Raw genomic sequence first — 19,035 nt, 5'->3', positions numbered from 1 at the left:
AATGATAGATTGGCGTAGCTGTTGGCACATCACGTGCCCATTGCTACGCCATTCATCTGTAGAAAGAACTCATCTTGGAAAGTAACAGCATTATTTTCAAGTATAATCTCTAATAGGCTACAGATTAACAAAATCTTATTGGGTGTAAGTTTCCTATCTGTGTTAAGGAACTCTCTTACTTGATCAATTCCCCATGCATTCGGAATGCTTGTGAAAGGGATTCAATATCCATAGTAAGGAATACAAATGCTTCATCATCATTAATAGTTTCCATTCTATCATGTAGATGCTGTAAAAACATGTTTGTATCTCTAAGAATAGTATGACAGCTCTTTAAGAACTCATGTAAGATACCCTCTACATAAATCGACAAGGGCTCAGTGCACCAACCTGCTCCTGATACAATGGGACGCATAGGAGGGGCAGTGATGTGTTTGTGGATTTTGGGTAGGCCATATATTCTAGGAATTAAAGGTTTCTGTACCAAAAAATAATTAAGCAAGGGTTCATCAATTAATCCTGTAATCAATAGATCAAATTCTGGCAGGGATAAAGGATAGACCTTTGTTCAATAAGTCACACTGTTCATTGGTTAGTGGAAAGGAGGAAATGTTCACAATAAGGTTATTCACATTCTCTTTTTTCGAAAAATGCACAGTTCTGTCCACATGGTGTTCCCTTGTTGTGTTCACCATGGTTGGGTTGCTTTTGACCCGACCTCTGAATGGAAGAGCTGTCTTCAGAGTAAACTCTCCCACTTTCGGATTGTCTAAAAAAAACGCTAGTATCTTTAGCGTTAACTTGTACACTGTTTATAGGACTCTTACCTGTGTTGTTAGCGTTTCTTTTCTCTAAGTTCTGCTGTTTCTTCTCTGCATTTGATGTAGATGTGTCTCCGTGGACAGCTGGAACAATCGATGCAATCTTGGGGGCAGAAGTACTAGTGCTAACACTTTCCTTTATATGTGTAGCTGTAGCTGCCATATTTGCCAGAAAGGCAGATTTAACAGAAATGATAACAGATCTAAAATTACAAGGTAGAAATTTAAGTTTAAAGTGTATTTTTCATAACAATAATGATGTAAACATTAATGTATATAAAAAACCTAGTACCTATATACCTCCTACTCCTCCAGGTATACAAAGATTTGTGGACATTTGTGAGCATGCTTTTAAAGAAATGCATACCACTGATTTTAATGGTTGCACCTTCTATAACCTCACTGCACCAGAATACAGGGCTTTGAATGAACTACAGAATTTGAATTCCCTTGTTATAAAGCAGGCTGACAAAGGTAGTAAAATTGTTTTAATGGATAAAGATCTGTGTATTAGTCAGATGAATGCCTTGTTATTAGATGACCGTATCTACCAGATATTAACTAAAGCAGCTGTAACTGCCATTATTGACAAGGTGTCTTTTTTAGTATTTGATCTATTGATTACGGGATTAATTGATGAACCCTTGTTTAATTATTTTTTGGTACAGAAACCTTTAATTCCTAGAATATATGGCCTACCCAAAATCCACAAACACATCACTGCCCCTCCTATGCTTCCCATTGTATCAGGAGCAGGTTGGTGCACTGAGCCCTTGTCAATTTATGTAGAGGGTATCTTACATGAGTTCTTAAACAGCTGTCATACTATTCTTAGAGATACAAACATGTTTTTACAGCGTCTACATGATAGAATGGAAACTATTAATGATGATGAAGCATTTGTATTCCTTACTATGGATATTGAATCCCTTTTTACAAGCATTCCGAATGCATGGGGAATTGATAAAGTAAGAGAGTTCCTTAACACAGATAGGAAGCTTACACCTAATAAGATTTTATTAGTCTGTAGCCTATTAGAGGTTATACTTGAAAATAATGTTACTTTCCAAGATGAGTTCTTTCTACAGATGAATGGCGTAGCAATGGGCACGTCATGTGCCAACAGCTACGCCAATCTGTCATTAGTAAGATGGGAAGAAGAGTATGTTTATCGATCTTGAATCCCTACAGTTTGTGGTAACCTTTATGACTCCCCCCTTAGTATTTAAAGCTGCAAGAAAATCAGAAAACTAAAATTAGTAAGAATAAGGTGTGAGTTATGCTTGTTGTCTGTTCACTCAGAACGGTGTACACTTAGTGTAGACGTTAATGAATCCCAGGGATTGTTTTGGAACTTGCATAGATGAATCAGTTACTTGTATTTATGTTGCATTTTGTTAATGTGAATGCTATAGTCCATGTGTAGATATTACATGCTTGTGATTGCATCTTGGACACAAATTCTCTCTTGTTAATTGTTGTTATTGTAGTAACTAGATCCCTAAACAAAGGTGACCAAGTCCATGGTTTTCTTAGTATAACATTTTAGATGGCTGTTAAATAAAAATTAATATTTTTAAGAAATTTTGGTTATTTAAGTTGTAATCCTTTACAAATAAGACATCATCATCTGTATAATGAAGCAGCACCATATTTGTCCCAATAGCTCCAATTAAAAGAGAAAACAAAAGAAAACCTGCAGCTAAATGGTGAAGGGACATTATACGTTACTGTACTTGAGTATATGTCGTTGCTTACACATTTAACATGGATTCTACCAATGAAAGTAGTCTGAAAGCCAAGAAGTGAATCGTGAATGCTTTTAATTTTAGATATTTTATTAAATAATTCTGTGGTAAATGTGTAGTAAAGCGATCTCCATACCTTTTAACTCATAATTTAAATATTTGACATTTGAGACTTCTGTGCATTTCATGTGGGCATACTTAGTACTGAGTCTGCAGTGTACCCTCTAATGTATTTTATATTGCATGTGATTTTTTTTCATTGTAGTGATTTTTTTGTGTCTGAATCTGTGACCATATTCTATAATGCAAAACAGTAGTTTCTATAAAAAAAATGGATTAAGAATGAAATAATCCAGTGCATTATTGATTTCTTAGTTTGTAAATAGCCACAATGAATTTTTGTAGCTTAAGGCAGTTAGTTTGTGAATGTTGATTAAATAGTTTCAGTAAGTGGTTGTCAGAGTTAACATGTTCTGCACACTTGGCATGTTGTTTGCTTAGAGAGATCCATAAGCTGAAGGACATGAAGAAGGAATTCTTTCGGATCAGTGAAGATATGGAATCAGTATCTATAAAGAATTCAGCTGTGTCCCGCCACAAAGCACGTGAAGCAGAAGAAGCCAGCCACTTCCTGCTTGCTACCCAAAAGTGCTACCGTCATCTGGCCCTGGATTATGTATTACAGGTAAGAAAGGTGGCACAAGTTTTAAAAATATGTAGATGTCGATCAGTTTATTACCTCTGAAACTAATTTGAAACTTTGTGCGAGTACCAGTGTGGAGTTTACAGATTGGATATAAAACTAATTCAGGGAAGAATGCTGTAATGGGTGAGAAAGTTTGCAGTAATAATGAAAAACTGAATACTTTTAAGAAATCTGTTTTGTAGCAGACTACTTTACTTATGCCTTTATTATTCTTCAAGTTATGGTAAATTTTTTTTCTTTTTTTGGGGGGTAGGGTGGGAATTTATGTAAGGCTGATTGTATGGTAAAGAGCATTAATTGTCTTTACATCATATTAATCAAAATGAGTAACAGTTTAAAAATGTTTACATCCTGAAAATGAATTTTCAGGGCAGCTGAATGAGTTGAGAGAGAAGCCTTCAAAGCTGTATGATTGAATTAGATGTACACTTTGCTCTGTAACATAGAGAGAAAGCTTGAGGAAGAGGGGGAAAAGGGCTGATAGGCCTGATGGGGAATAAAACATAAGCTTGCATTTATAAGTTTTTAAGATATGTAAAAGAATGCTGAAAAGAGTAGGGAGGAGGGACAGTTTCTTTGGATGAAGTACGTTTAGCCATTTCTGGCATTCATTTTAGAGTTTGTTAGCAACAAAAGTTTGGATGTTCTTCGTTTTCCATTGCTGCAGTCCTTACTATTGGGTATAGTCCGCGTCCAGTCGGCCCGAATACCAGAGTATAAGGCTGACGTCGGTCAGGGCGCATTAGACTGACGTCAGTACGTCAGGGTACTAATGCGCATGACTGACGTCATATCCTCAGTCTTTTTTGCCGCATGGTCCGATGCAGAAGCAGTTTTGCGAGTGCAGGTTGGCGTTCTGAAATATTTCCGAAACCGGAGTTTCAGACCGAAACAGAGTTGGCTAAGTACCCGTTGGGAACATTTTGGTTTTTCTTGCCTCAGTATTTTACCGGATGTCAGAAAAAGTGAATAACTGTATTTCTTGTGGGAAACAGATACCTCATAGGGATTACCATACCTTGTGTATACCTTGTTTAGGGCCTGAGCACGACGTTGTTGGTTGCCGCTCTTGTGCTAGGTTTAACAAACGCACTATTAAGAGGAGGTTAGACTGTGCCAGGTTAGTGTTTGGGAAGCGTTGCAATTATAAAATGCCATCGGATGCTCCGACGCCCGCTTCCTCCAAGAAGCGCAAGGACAAAACAGCGAAGCCTAGGGTTGATGAACCGGCAGTCCCGGACGTCGGTTCTTTAGAAGGCTCAGTGGAGCCAGAGGTTTTGCCAGGAGTTTCCATGGAGTCCCAGGCAGAAACTTTACTATTACAGGATGTGCCTTCTCAGGAGGTAGGCCAGGCTGAGGGGCTTCTCAGGTGACTGTTCTTCCCTCTCTTCCCAAGGTAGTTAGAGCCTCTCCTTCTGTTGCCAAAACTTCTTTGAGAGGTAGGCCTAGTTCAGCTTCAGTGGGGCTTCTCCTAGCATTTCGGGTTCTGTACCTAAGAAACATATGCTTAAAATGGCAGAAGATTTGATTACTATGATTAGAGGTTCTATGCCCCTGCCTGATAAGAGGCCTAGGGTGGAACCGGAGTTTGATAGTTTTGAACAGTGTTCAGAGGCTTCAGAATCTTCTGCGGAAGATATGCAGGAGTATCCTACTTATTCTGATTCTGATGTGGATGATTCCACTCCTACAGCTTCTCCTCCTGAGGATTTCTCATTTTCAGAGACTCTGCATTCCATGAGGGAGCACTTTAAATGGGAAGGCCAGGATTACTCTGATTCCAGGAAAAGGCTTAGGGAATTCTTGTTTTACCCCAGCATAGGCCTTTAGCTATTCCTCCTGTGTTGAATGTGGTGGAAGATGTTTTGCAGAGGCTTCCCTGAACCCTGACTCTTTGCCTCCTGCTCCTGTTAAGCCTGATAGGTATTATAGGGTGCCCGAAGCTCATAAATATTTGTTTAAGAGTCCTAGGGCGGACCCAGAAACTATTTCTCAAGGGCCTAAAGGTGTTAAGGCTTCTGTGGTTAAAAATCCTGTTCCCACTGATAAAGAGGCAAGGGCTTTGGATAGGTGGGGAAAGAAAGTGTATACTTCTTCCACTCTAGCCATGAGAGCATTGAATTGTCAGTTTCACATGCTAAAATATCAGAATTATCTCCTTTCACAATTGAAATCTAAGGTGGATGCTTTGGCGGAAGTTATTGAGTGTAAAGAGTTGCTGGATTTGGTTCATGTGTCTGAACAAGTGGGTAAGCATTCTTTGCAATGTGGTTTTGATGCTGTACAGGCCTCCTCGAGGGTGGCTGCTACCAGTTCTGTTCTTCGCAGGCATGCCTGGTTGAAGGATCAGAATTTAGCTGAGCATGTTAAGACAAGGATTTTGGATGCTCCTTTACAGTCTGATGTGTTGTTTGGATCGCCTGTGGAAGCAGTTTTAAAGAAAATGGAGGACAAAGCTAAGTCTATGCAAACTGTTAAAGATTTTTTGCAGGTGCAGCCACCAAAGTTTAGTAGAAATTGGCCTGCTAAGGGGTGGACATATCCTGCTTATGATTCCCAGTCTAGGGGTAGGTCTAGACGTGGTAGGGGCAGGGCTCAAGGTTCTTTTAGGCCTAGAACAGGAAGTTCACCTGCTCAGACTTCTGGTGAGGGCAGGGGTCAGTCCTTTCGTAAACAGACCCAATGACCTGTCTTTTCAGCTGCCAGTAGATTCCCGTCTGGCAGCTCCTTTGGGAGGAAGACTGTCTCTTTTCAAAGAAAATTGGAATTTAATTACTCAAGACAAGTGGGTGTTGGATATCATTCACCACGGTTACAGATTTTATTTCCATACAATGCCCCCTTTCAAAGGCATGCCAGACGTTCCTCCTCCACAAAGAAAAGAGGCTCACAAGCAAGTTTCTCAGTTACTCCAGATAGGGGCCATTCAGCCAGTCCCTGTATCAGAAAGGGGCCTAGGATTTTATTCTCGCCTGTTCCTAGTACCAAAGAAGGGGAACACGTGGAGACCAATTTTGGATTTATCTCTCCTCAACACGTTTTGGACATTCCCAAGTTCAAGATGTTGGCGTTACAACAGCTTTTACCTCTGCTGGGCAAAGATCACTGGATGGTAACTTTAGATCTCAAGGAAGCTTACCTTCATGTGCCTATAAGGCTAAGTTGCAGGAAGTATCTGCGGTTTCGAGCTGGAAATTCTCATTATCAGTTCTCTGCATTGCCCTTTGGCTTATCTACTGCCCAGAGTATTCACAAAGGTTCTGGCTCCAGTGATAGCTTACTTCAGGCTTCAAGGAATTCAAATCTATCCTTACTTGGACGACTGCCTGATTCTGGCTCAAGAAAAGGAAGACCTTCTACAGCATCTGGAATATGTTATAGCAGTGCTAAGATGCCTAGGGTATTCTGTGAACGAAATAAAGTCCAGTCTAGTACCCTCTCAAGACATGTGCTTTCTGGGTGTGAGACTGAATACAGCAGCCCAGATGGCCTTTTAACCCCGGACAAACAAAAGAGTCTGTCACTTTACTTCCATCAACTATCTCATCAGTCCGTGCTGACTGCAAGGACAGTCCTTCAAGCATTAGGGTTCATGGCATCTTGTATTCTGGTGCTTCCCAATGCCAAACTGCATATGAGGAAGCTACAATGGTATCTCAAAATGTATGGACACAGCACTGCCAGGATTTGGACACTGTCATTCAAATAATACCTTGCCTTCAAAAAGGATTCTTGTGGTGGGCTCAGGAATGTCACCTAAACAAGGGACTCTCTGTGACCCGGCCAGAGGCAAGTCAGATCTTAACGACAGATGCCTCGGACATTGCTTACGGAGCTCATCTAAATGGAAAGTGGATATAAGACAAGTGGCCTGCCAGACTACAGCATCTACATATCAACATGAAGGAGATGTTAGCAGTCCAGTTTGCATTAATGGCTTTCAAGGAGTTACTTCTTCCAGGGCAGGTGTTGATTCTAACAGACAACACAACTGTCATGTGGTACATCAAGAAGCAAGGGGGAAACACATTCTTATCCTCTATGCAGGCAAGCAATGATATTATGGGAGACTGCGCTAAGCTTGCAACTAACTCTTCAGGCAAGGTTTCTGCCAGGAGCACAGAACTCCTTAGCAGATGTGTTAAGCAGACAAATCATGGATCCCCACGAGTGGAAACTGGATCTTCATGTATTTCAGAAATTGACAGTGTCATGGGGAACTCCAGACATAGATCTGTTCGCTTCTCCACTAAACCACCAGCTGCCAAAGTATTGCACAAAGGGGTTTCATCACACAGCTTGGAAAGTGGATGCTCTGTCTTTCAGTTGGAAAAACCTTCATGTGTATGCCTTTCCACCTCTGCCTCTTCTTCCAAAGGTACTATTAAAGGTCAGACAAGACAGGCCAAGGATGATTTTGATAGCTCCAGATTGGCCTCGGCAACACTGGTACCCACTACTACGGAGTCTGGTAAAGAAGCCTCCATGGCCTTTACCTCTGATTCCTCATCTGTTATCTCAGAAGGACGGTCATCTGCTCAATGTCAAGCTTCACTCTCTTCATCTAACAGCCTGGCATATTCTGTGTTGAAACACAGCAGGTCTCAACTTCCTCAACAAGTTTTAAATGTGATTATGGAAGCTAGAAGACCTAGTACAAGGAGAGTGTACGCAGACAAATGGAAGAGATTTTTATTTTGGAGTACAGCAAAGAATTTGGAGATTTCTGAGCCTAATTTGAGTGTGGCTCTTCAATATCTTACTGAATTATTGGACAAAGGTTTGTCCTTCTCTTCCATTAAGATTCATGCTGCAGCAATTTCAGCTCACTATGATTGTGACCCACCTTTGTTTTCTCATCCTTTGTTCAAGCAGTTTCTTAGAGGTGCAAAGAATATAAGACCCCACGTAGAGCTCCTACTCCTGCTTGGGATCTCAATTTTGTGTTGGAAAAACTTACTCTACAACCTTTTGAGCCTGCAGCTACTGCTGAATTGAAATACTTGTCATGGAAGACTGCTTTTCTGTTGGCTATTACTTCTGCAAGAAGGGTGTCTGAGTTGCAGGCCCTTATGGCAGTAGAGCCCATTTTGATTTTCCATAAGGATAGGGTATCATTACGTACTAATCCTTCCTTTATGCCTAAGGTGGTTTCTAGTGTGGCTTTAAACCAAACTATTCATTTGCCTACGTTTTATGCAGACCCTCAAAATAAAGGGGAAAAGATTTTGCACACTTTAGATGTACACAGGCAATTGCGTTATTATTTAAGCAGGACTAAGGATTTTAGACAGTCTCAGCAGTTGTTTGTTTCTTTTGCTTTGAGTTCACAGGGCAAGCCTGTGTCAAAACAAACTATTTCTAGGTGGATTGGCTTTTGCATTGCATTTTGTTATTCCCATCATGGCAAGGAGATTCCAGCTGGGATTAGGCCTCATTCCACTAGGGCTACTGCCACTTCAACAGCATTTCTAAGGGGGGTGGCAACTAAGGATATTTTGGAAGCAGCTACTTGGAGTTCAGTGCATACTTTCTCTAAGCATTATCACCTTCCTATCTACTCTAAGTCTAGGGCTGGTTTTGCCACAGCTGTTTTGCAAGGCATGTTGTCAGCTCCTACTTCTTTATGATTTGCCAGCCTCCCTTACCTCTGCTTTGGGATTCTACCCAATAGTAAGGACTGCAGCAATGGAAAACGAAGAACATAGTACAGTTTTGTACCTACCATAAATGTAGATGTTCGAGGATTCCATTGCTGCAGTCCAATTTACCCTCCCTCCTTCCCCTCTGTGTTTAGGGGTGGTTGTGTAGGTGAGTTTACATGCTTATATTTTTGTATATATTGTTGTATATATTGTACATGTTTTTGGTGCAGGTATTTTGGGACTTGTCTTTTTAGGGTCTTCTGACATCTGGGGCAAGAAAAGACTGAGGATATGGCGTCGGTCATGCGCATTAGTACCCTGACGTACTGACGTCAGTCTAATGCGCCCTGACCGACGTCAGCCTTATACTCTGGTATTCGGGCCGACTGGACGCGGACTATACCCAATAGTAAGGACTGCAGCAATGGAATCCTCGAACATCTACATTTATGGTAGGTACAAAACTGTACTTTATCTGCTTCACATGAGAAAAATGTGCAACAAAAGCAACATCTGTGAATTGGTACCAGAGAAGTATGTGCTGCTGAAAATCTGCTGTGACTGATGGTGCCTGAATAAATTACATGACATATTTTCTTGAAAGACCTAGGGCTGTAGGATATTTAGATTCTAAAGTGTTTATTAAATATATGTCTGTATATTAAAAATTGAGCTAATGCAGTAATTTACAGGAGAACATAATATAAGATGCTATAGTACCTGTCCCTTCCTCCAGACTTATAGTCCAGAGATACAGAAATGATTTTTAACTTTGCCACAAAAGGGCACCTAGTATATCATTGCATTGTAGTAACTTTCCTTCAGTAAATAGGCATAATGGAAGTTATTTATATAATTTGCACTTAGATACACTAAAAAGTAGTAGTAAAATCGGCAAGATATATCTGATATGTTCATGTGGAAGTGCTTTTCTCACTTTGCCACAAAGGAGTATCCATTATACTATAGTGTTGTATTAACTTTCCATCAGTAAATGGATATAATGGAAATTATTTACATTGTTTGCACTCGTATGCCAAAAAAGTAAAAGTAAAATCAGCAAGAGCCATCTGACATAATATGTTTATGTTGTCCTAAGTCTGTTAAGGGAAGAGAGAGTTGGTTTGGGGGAAGATTTAGAGTTGAGTGATGGGCATCTAGGCTGCTAGGATAGCACATTAGCTCAGTGGTTTTGCGTGTCTCAGGGCTTAATCCTGACTTCTAACTACTATCTCTAGACTGTGCATTTTATCCAGCATATGCATATCTGTGTGTGTATGTGTATATATGTTTATTTATATATGTGTATATGTATATATGGATGTTTATATATATATATATATATATATATATATATATATATATATATATATATATATATATCTATATACACATTTACACACCCCTGTTAAAATGCCAGGTTTTTGTGATATAAAAAAATTATATCACAATAAATTATTTCAAAATTTTTCCCACCTTTAATGTGACCTATAACCTGTACAATTCAATTAAAAAACAAATCTGTTAGGGGGAAAAATATAAAAAATAAAAAACGTACAATACGCTAGTTGCATAAGTGTGCACACCCTTAAACCAATACTTTGCTGAAGCACTTTTTTGATTTAATTACAACATTCAGTCTTCTTGGGTACACACCTGCCATCAATTAAAGAGACTCTGATTAACCCCAAATAAAGTATAGCTGTCCTAGTAGGATTTTCCTGACATTTACTCAGTTGCCTGCTACACCAAAAGTCATGGTTCGCAGAGAGCTTACAAAGCATCAAAGTGATCTCATTGTTGAAAGGTATCAGTCAGGAGAAGGGTACAAAAAAAATTTCTACAGCATTGGATATACCATGGAACACAGTGAAGACAGTCATCAAAAAGTGGAGAAAATATGGGACAACAGTGACGTTGCAAAGAACTGGACGTCCCTCAAAAATAGATGAAAAGACAAGACTAAAACAGGTCAGGGAGGCTTCCAAGAGACCTACAGCAACACTGAAGGAGCTGCAGGGATTTTTGGCAAATACTGGTTGTGTACTACATGTGACATGTTATCTTACGTATTCTTGATATGTCTGGACTATGGGGTAGGTTTGCAAGGCAGAGGCCTTTTCTTACACAGAAAAACAGTCAGACCCAGCTAAAATTTGCAAACCAATACATCAGCTCCCAAAAGCAGGTTGGAAAATGTGTTATGGTCCAATGAGAACAAGGTTGAACTTTTTGGCCACATTTCCAAAAGGTACATTTGGTGCAAAAACAACACTTTGCATCACCAAAAGAACACCATCCCCATGGTGAAACATGTTGGTTGGCAGTATCATGCTTTGGGGTTGCTTTTCTTCAGCTGGAACTGGGGCTTTAGTCAAGGTGGAGGGAATTATGAACAGTTCCAAATACCATTCACTTTTGGCCCAAAACCTTTAGGCTTCTGCTCGAAAGCTGAAGATGAAGAGGAATTTCACCTTTCAACACAACAATGACCCCAAGCGCGTGCATCCAAATCAACAAAAGAATGGCTTCACCAGAAGAAAATTAAAGCTTTAGAATGGGCCAGCCAGAGCCCAGACCTAAATCTAATAGAAAATATGTGGGATGACTTGAAGAGGGTTGTGCAAAAGAGATGCCCTCGCAATCTGACAGATTTGGAGAGCTTTTGCAAGGAAGAGTGGGCAAATATTGTCAAGTCAAGATGTGCTAGGCTGATAGACTCCTATCCAAGAACACTGAATGCTGTAATTAAATCAAAAGGTGCTTCAGCATAGCATTAGTTTAAGGGTGTGCACACATGCATCCAGCGTATTGTATGTTTTTTATTTTTTATATTTTTCCCCTAACAGATTTGTTTGTTTTTCAATTGAATTGTACAGGTTATAGGTCACATTAAAGGTGGGAAAAGTTTTGAAATGATTTATTGTGGTCTCGTTTTTTTATATCACAAAAACCTGACATTTTAACAGGGATGTGTAAACTTTTTATATCCACTGTATATGTGTATACACACACACACACACACACACACACACACACACATGGATATATAAACATAAAATATACTTGCGTATACACATACGTGTATCACATATATGTGTGTATACATAGTTCATGTGTACACGCTCTCTTACATATGTATGTCCTTATGGCTGCATTTCCTTACTCAGAAGGGTCAAAGAAATCCACAAAGGACCATCTCAGTCAAAGAAAAAACAAAACTCTTGTTAGCTCTGAATTTATACCTACTTTCTGCTTTAGTTTTTACACCAGGGCAAATTTGTTCAGACCATTCTGCTGGTTTCTAGTCAAATTTTATGACTGTTTTATTCTAGTCGCTGCATTTTCTAGGTGTAAGGCAGTCACTTTCGACAACCACTCAAGTTTTTGAGTTTTTATTTTGTTTTAATACAAAGCAAAAACTGCTATACGGCAAACAAAGTGCTCTTGAATTCTTCCTTTCTGTCTCTAGTCACACTAATGTCTGCTGTGATGGCATTACTGCAGTTATTTTCTAAATGCTGTTAATGGGTTAAATTGAAAGCATACTTTGGGCACTAGTTACTGTACTGATGAAACTGATGTTAGTGAAGATATGTTTTTCTTTACTAATCACTGTGCTAATGCAATTGATTTTACTAAGACTTTCCCTTTGTTTGCTGTAACCCTCCTCCATTCACATTTTTTCACATACTAATATGGATGTGAAGAAATTTTGAGGATGAAAAGTAAAGGACATGTGAAAAGGAAAAGGATGTATTTTCAAAGTGTAAGGTAAATAAGAGTTGTAAAATGGAGACTGGAAATCTTGGATTCTGTTTTGAATTCTCGGATGCCAGGAAATACTGTCTTGAGTGTGGGGCATGTAATAAATGATAAGTAAATGATTTTAGTGCAGTAGAATAGAAAGAAATTGATAATTGATGGACAGAAAAGAAATTAGTACTCATGACTACCTTTGTCATAATTTTGAAAAAGGTGTTATAACAAGCTAGCATGAAGGTGATGTCGAATCAAGTGGAATAGGAAAAACATTGAATTGGAGAGTAATTAAGGTAATTTGGGGTGTAATCATGATGTTCGAGTGGATAATCCAGTTGTAAACATGTTGATTGGAAAACCCATTGAATTGGTTGAGTGTTAGTCTGGAAACCCATATAGTAGTTCTAGATAAAACAGTAAACTAAAGTTGAAGGATAATTAAGAAAAGGGAAATTAGTACTGCTTTTGAGTAAAATGAAATGCAAATACTTGACGTGAATGGAGGGATTATTTTGAAACATTGGAAATGAATGCAACAAGATGTAATGCTGGTATGAAAATCAAATTTGAAATGAAGTAATTGCCCTTGGAGAATAAATGGATTTGTTTAAAGTAGAGGGTAGGACTAGTGGGATTCAATGAATGATAAGAAAATAGTATCTGAATTGGTAATATTGAAATTAACAGGATGTAATTTTGTCCCTCAGAATGGAGAGAAATATAATTGTGTATCTTGACCTTTGAAGAATGGTGGAAAGTATAACATGGTGCAGTTAAAGTTATAGAATGTGAATGAAGAAACATTTAATTAAAAAAATCATTAAATAGCACGTAAATTAATATGTTTTAGCCTAGACTTGCCTCAGGAAGTGGAGGATTATCCAAGTTAATGTTCGTTCAATTGCTTAAATCTAAGCGCTGTTATAAATTAAAAATACTATCTGCAGATCACTATCTGCAGATCACAAATCACACTGGTCAAACTAATAAACATCTAAGATGGCCCAAACTATACATCTGAATTAAAGGAAAAACCTTATACAGTAATTACAACATTATTAATTCCTTTACAGATATCTTGACTGAAATTTACAACCCCAAAAATCAAACTAATAAAGACATCTACAAAGAATTCCTTGAATAAAATTAAGTTAGCTATCAAAGAGCTCAAACCCAACAAGGCGCCAGGACATGATGGGCTTTAGAGGAGAATTTTACCACCTTCTTAATGATCAGTTTATTAGAATTCTTCTTAACCTCTACAACTGCATCGTCCTCAAGGGGATTACTGATAAATATATGAACAACTCTAAAACAATTCTCATCTTGAAACCTAATTCTGACAAGCATAACCCTCTTAGCTACAGACCCAGTGCCCTCATTAATATAGATGTTAAAATTCTGACGTCTATCCTAGCAAGTAGAATGCCGAAAGTTCTGGCTTCAAGTTATTTCCCCTGAACAATTAGGTTTCATGAAACAAAGACAACTATGCGACAATGCCCTCACTTTAGATGCAATAATGTTATTCCTACAAAATGATAACCACCCGAGGTACGCACTAAAGCTTTTGACAATGTGGACCTAAACTTCCTATATTTGACCATGCTATACCTCCACTTTCCTAAGTTTATGATTAACACTATAAAAATGCTTTATAACAACGCTGCTACCTGTCCCACCCTATTAAAACTACTAATGGCACTAGACAGGGCTGTCCCCTTCACCCTATCTGCTTAATATTTATCTTGAACCTCTCCTACTACTTAACCAAAAAAAACTATCATCATATACCAAGAGTCTTTAACATAGAGATAGAATATTCAGCATTTTCAGATGATTTAAACATGTACTTTGAACTCCTGAATAGTGATCTTCATAAAATTTGTAAGTCAATGGTCTCTTTTCTGCTGTTGCAAACTATAAACTTTTTTCAATAAAATGGAAACCACCATCCATCAAATTCCTTTGGTTCCTTAAAACAACCAGAATCTCTTATAAAAAGCTAATACTCTCAAAAGAAAAAGGTGGTTTGAGCCTCCCCGATTTTAATCTATACTACAATGTAATAACTGCAAACCGTTTAATCCAAATTGCGAACTATGAACCATCGGTTGATACATGGATCCCAATCTGGGTCAAAATCTGGTGCAAGTATATATAATCACTCAAATTAAACCCTCTCTCTATCCCATATTTAATCTTTAACAGTGAATACAAATCTAAAATTCTACCTGCATTAAAAAATAAAATTAACATCTTTCAAGCTTTGTTGCGCTCTGTTAATCTACAGGATACTCTCCTTGTTCTCCAACCAATTCACCTAAACCCAAATATAAAAATCAATAATAACATGATAGGCCTGTCTAGCCTTCCCAGAATTAAAAACCTCATGGTATGGCAATTTTACCATCCTAAGAACTTTGCTGCTGTCTAAGAACTTTTTGGGGCCCCAAGTAGATATAACCCCATGTTAAGACGACTTAATTCATTAATAAAACAAACATTTGCTAACACCAAAGTGAGCGAGCAGGAGGTAACTCTAGCGCAATCAATTATCAAAACCCTTTCCCTTGGGAACAAAATGCTGTCTCATGCATACAAGCTGCTAATAACGATCAAATGTCAACAATTGCTTCTATACTCCAAATACTGGGATGATATACATGGTGAAATTTCTACTGAGTCCAAATATGAAGCAATTCAGAACACCTTAAATCTAACCACTTTTACGAATTTAATTTATACCCAGCTTATGATCAGTAATAACTCATACTACACTCCAGCAGTCCTATTAAAATTTGGGTACAACAAAAATCTAGCAAGTCCTTTCTGTTCATGCAAATATACTTCACATCTTCTGGATTTGTAAAAACATATATAAATTATGGTGCTCCCTTAGAGCTAAACTGGAAAAAATGAGCTATGAGAAGACTACCTTGTCCTGGCAAACCACAATCCTGAATATAATTCCTAAACCTTTAACAGGAGTCCGGAGACACATCCCAGCAACTGTGTGCTCTTCTCAAATACTTTAAAGCTAAGAACTGGGTAATCCACCTCAGGAATCTCTTGGGAGAATTTTACAACAATGGCAATTAAGTATATATTTGCACATAAACTTTGCTCTATCAGTAAAAAGGAAAAAAAAGACCATTTCCAGAACTACTGGTGCAGTCTCTTTGACTTAATTCAAACAACTTAATCATCATACACCATTCATTATTATAAACAAAATCTTTGAGGACCTTTGTGTGTGAATTTTCTAGTCTTATAACAAATAAATGCTGATGTTTACTCTATTGTTAATCACATTAGTGAAATGTCTCTCTATACACTTGTCAAGGCATCCAAGTTGTAAAGAGTTGTAAATAGTGTAAATAGTATTATTCGAACAATATACCCCCTTTCCTTCATAGGTTCATAGATTCATAGGTTCTCATTTTACTCATAAGTCAGACATACATGTTTTCCTCTAACCATAATTCATCCTCCAGTTAATTAAGGATGATTGTATCTTATCTTATATTACATTGGTTATTATAAGGGGGTCTCTTTATTACTATCTAATAATATGCAAAATATCTTCAACTGAACATATAAGAGAATTTAAGTACACATTTATCAAATAATACAGCATTTTAATTGATGTGTTTGTGTTGCATTGAATATTAACTGAACTGGAAGTTTTGACTCTGTTCAGTTAGTGCTTGCTAGATTTTATTGCCTGTTAGAATTCCTGCATAGACAGTAATTGCAGTCAGGGGTAGTCTCATTCACTGATATTCTGTTACTGCCTATTTAAGTGGTACATTTTGGAATATTTTCTGCTTAAAACCTGAGCTTTGGCCGACTAAAATCTAGTTGTATTCAACTGGACGTATAAGAGAATTTAAGTACCTTTTATATGCACTTTTTTTTCAAATAATACAGCATTTTAATTGATTTGCTTGTGTTGCATTGAATATTAACAGAACTTGAAGTTTTGACTCTGATTTTTCAGTAATCTTGGTGGCTTTGAAACTGCCTGCCCCTCTTGTAAATTTGTGTTTGGATTCTCCTTCTGGGCCCATCTCATTTATTAACTCAACTGAGTGCAGTTAGATCATATTCTGATTTCAGGCACTCCTGCTGTGTACAAAGAGAGCATCTGGGTAAGGAAAAAAATTTAAGCTTGTTTCCTGCCTTTCCTGTAAGTGTTCTAGACTGTTTGTAGGCTTCTGAGCCCGCAAGCCATTATGTGCTGGAGGGAAGCCTTCTAGCATAATTTTGTTTTTTAGAACTAGCCAGTTTTCTAGTTTCAGCACTCAAATCTGTTTCTTTGAACTCAGCACTTGTTCAGAACTGGTTGTAAGCACTAAATAAGCTGCAAATTACTACAGCACTCAACTTTTTTCACTTGTCTAGAGGAAAGCAGTTTTTAGTACTTCATAAATAAGCACCTATCCAGGCATGTCTAAGGATCAGCTCCCGGTGATTTCTCCTGTCTACCTGATGAATCTGGGCATCTTGGGGCAGTGCAGCAATTGCCTCATGTCCACAGACAACCCTCTCCTCCTACCACCCAGCACTACAACCTGTGAGAGATGCACTTATATAGCCAAACTAGAAGCAAAGCTCTCTTCACCCAAGACTGGACTAGATGTCAGATAGTCCCTCAAAACCTACACCACCAAAACACACACACACAAACACAAAACACACACCTGCATTCGCGGAGGCTCTCAATAAAAACCTGCCCAAGTATCAGGGACCTCCAAAGCAGAAATGCAAGCAAACCCCTCCCCCTAACACAACCTAATGACACATAGCCCTCAAACTCAGTGTGCCACTCAACCACAGCCCATAAGGCATAACAACGTACCCAACACTCTAGTCATAGGTGACTCTATAGTCGGGCACACTGATGTTCCACTCACCAGGCTAAACAAGGAGAAAGTTACAGTCAGCTGCCTGTCATGTGCCAGGATCCACCACATAATTCATGCACTCCGGTCACTCCACAACAAGTACAAATATGACACTGTCATTGTCCATGTTGGTGTTTATGACCTGAGACGTACCTCCCTGGACTACATGAAAAGAGACATGGAGGAGCTCTCCGATCTTGTTACCCAGGCAGGTATGACCCTAGCCCTGAGTAGCATCCTGCCATCACCCAGAATGATACCACAGTACAAGGACAAAATGATCGACTTCAATAATTGGCTAAGTTTCTGGTGTCGTTCTAAGGGGATCCAGTATTTGTCTGCCTGGGACGACATGATCGACAGACCACAATGCTTTTCCAGAGATGGCTTGCACCTGTCTCCCTTGGGATTCCGGATCCTGGCTAAGGCTCTTGCCACCCCTTTAGTGCCTTTTTTAGGCAAGGTTCAAATGACAAATTCACCACCATAACAGGTACAAGCAGGCAAAATCTGAGGGTAATGCTACTCAATGCTAGAAGTCTAAACCTCAAAATGCACTCACTCGAGGCACTCCTTAAAATGGAGAACATCGACACCTGTGCAGTGACAGAGTCCTGGTTCAAAACTCCAGAGAGCACCCCTGCGTTACCAGGCTATGATTCATACCACACCTTTCGGCCACCTAACCTGGAAGGAAGCACTAAAGGTGGAGGCCTGTCCATATTCATTAAGGATATCCACACCTCCAGGCTAGTTGCACAGCATAATGCATCCAAGATTATCCAAGTGCAACTAACTCTGGGCAAGACTGCAATCCAAATTGTAGCTTGCTACAGACCCCCCACCATGCCCCAGGATTCCCACTCCTCATTTCTTGATACACTGGAAAGTATTAGGATACAACCCAACATCCTAATAATGGGCGATTTCAACTACCCCACCATTAACTGGGAAAACTACTCGTGTACCAACTCTTTTGCTCAACGTTTTCTGGAATTCATAAATTCCAATGCCTTGGATCAACTTATTCACACCCCCACCAGGGGCAGCAATATCCTAGACCTGGTCATTACCAACATGGGCAATCGGTGTTCCACACCAGAGGTCAATTCCTCGTTGGTCAGATCCGACCACAAGCTAATCACCCTAGACAATCCACATCCTGCCCCCACCCTCAATTAGGGAAACCACTGTAAAAAAACTTCTCCAAAGCCAACTTTAAACTTCTTAAGACAGAAGTGGCAAACTTCATGACACCCATGCAGACGGACAATAGAGGTACGACTGCTGATTCCTACACAAATGCACTTTATAAGCACTTACACAAGTGCATGGATCATGCTATCCCTAATAGAACCAAGATGTTATCCTCCAAAAAAAGGAAGCCAATCTGGTGGTCCTCTGCCATAAACAAACTCTCCAACAGAAGAAAGAAACTGTTGC

At 39.0% G+C, this 19,035-nt stretch overlaps 1 protein-coding gene across 1 annotated transcript in view; it reads left to right on the top strand.

The window, feature by feature from the left end:
• Positions 1 to 3,076: 3,076 nt before the first annotated feature.
• LOC122793960 (arf-GAP with coiled-coil, ANK repeat and PH domain-containing protein 2-like) overlaps positions 3,077 to 19,035 on the top strand; it is a 930,687-nt gene continuing 914,728 nt past the window's right edge. The window contains exon 1 of the mRNA XM_044062015.1: positions 3,077 to 3,254. Within this exon, the coding sequence (XP_043917950.1) occupies positions 3,093 to 3,254 (162 nt within the window). The 5' untranslated portion in view covers positions 3,077 to 3,092. The remainder of the gene's footprint in view (positions 3,255 to 19,035) is intronic.

The sequence above is a fragment of the Protopterus annectens genome, chromosome 2.part1 (genome assembly GCF_019279795.1).
Source record: "Protopterus annectens isolate FY-2018-M chromosome 2.part1, PAN1.0, whole genome shotgun sequence".
NCBI lineage: Eukaryota > Metazoa > Chordata > Ceratodontiformes > Protopteridae > Protopterus > Protopterus annectens.
The sequence above is the reverse complement of the archived record's forward strand: the minus strand, read 5'-3'. Positions and strand labels throughout refer to the sequence as shown.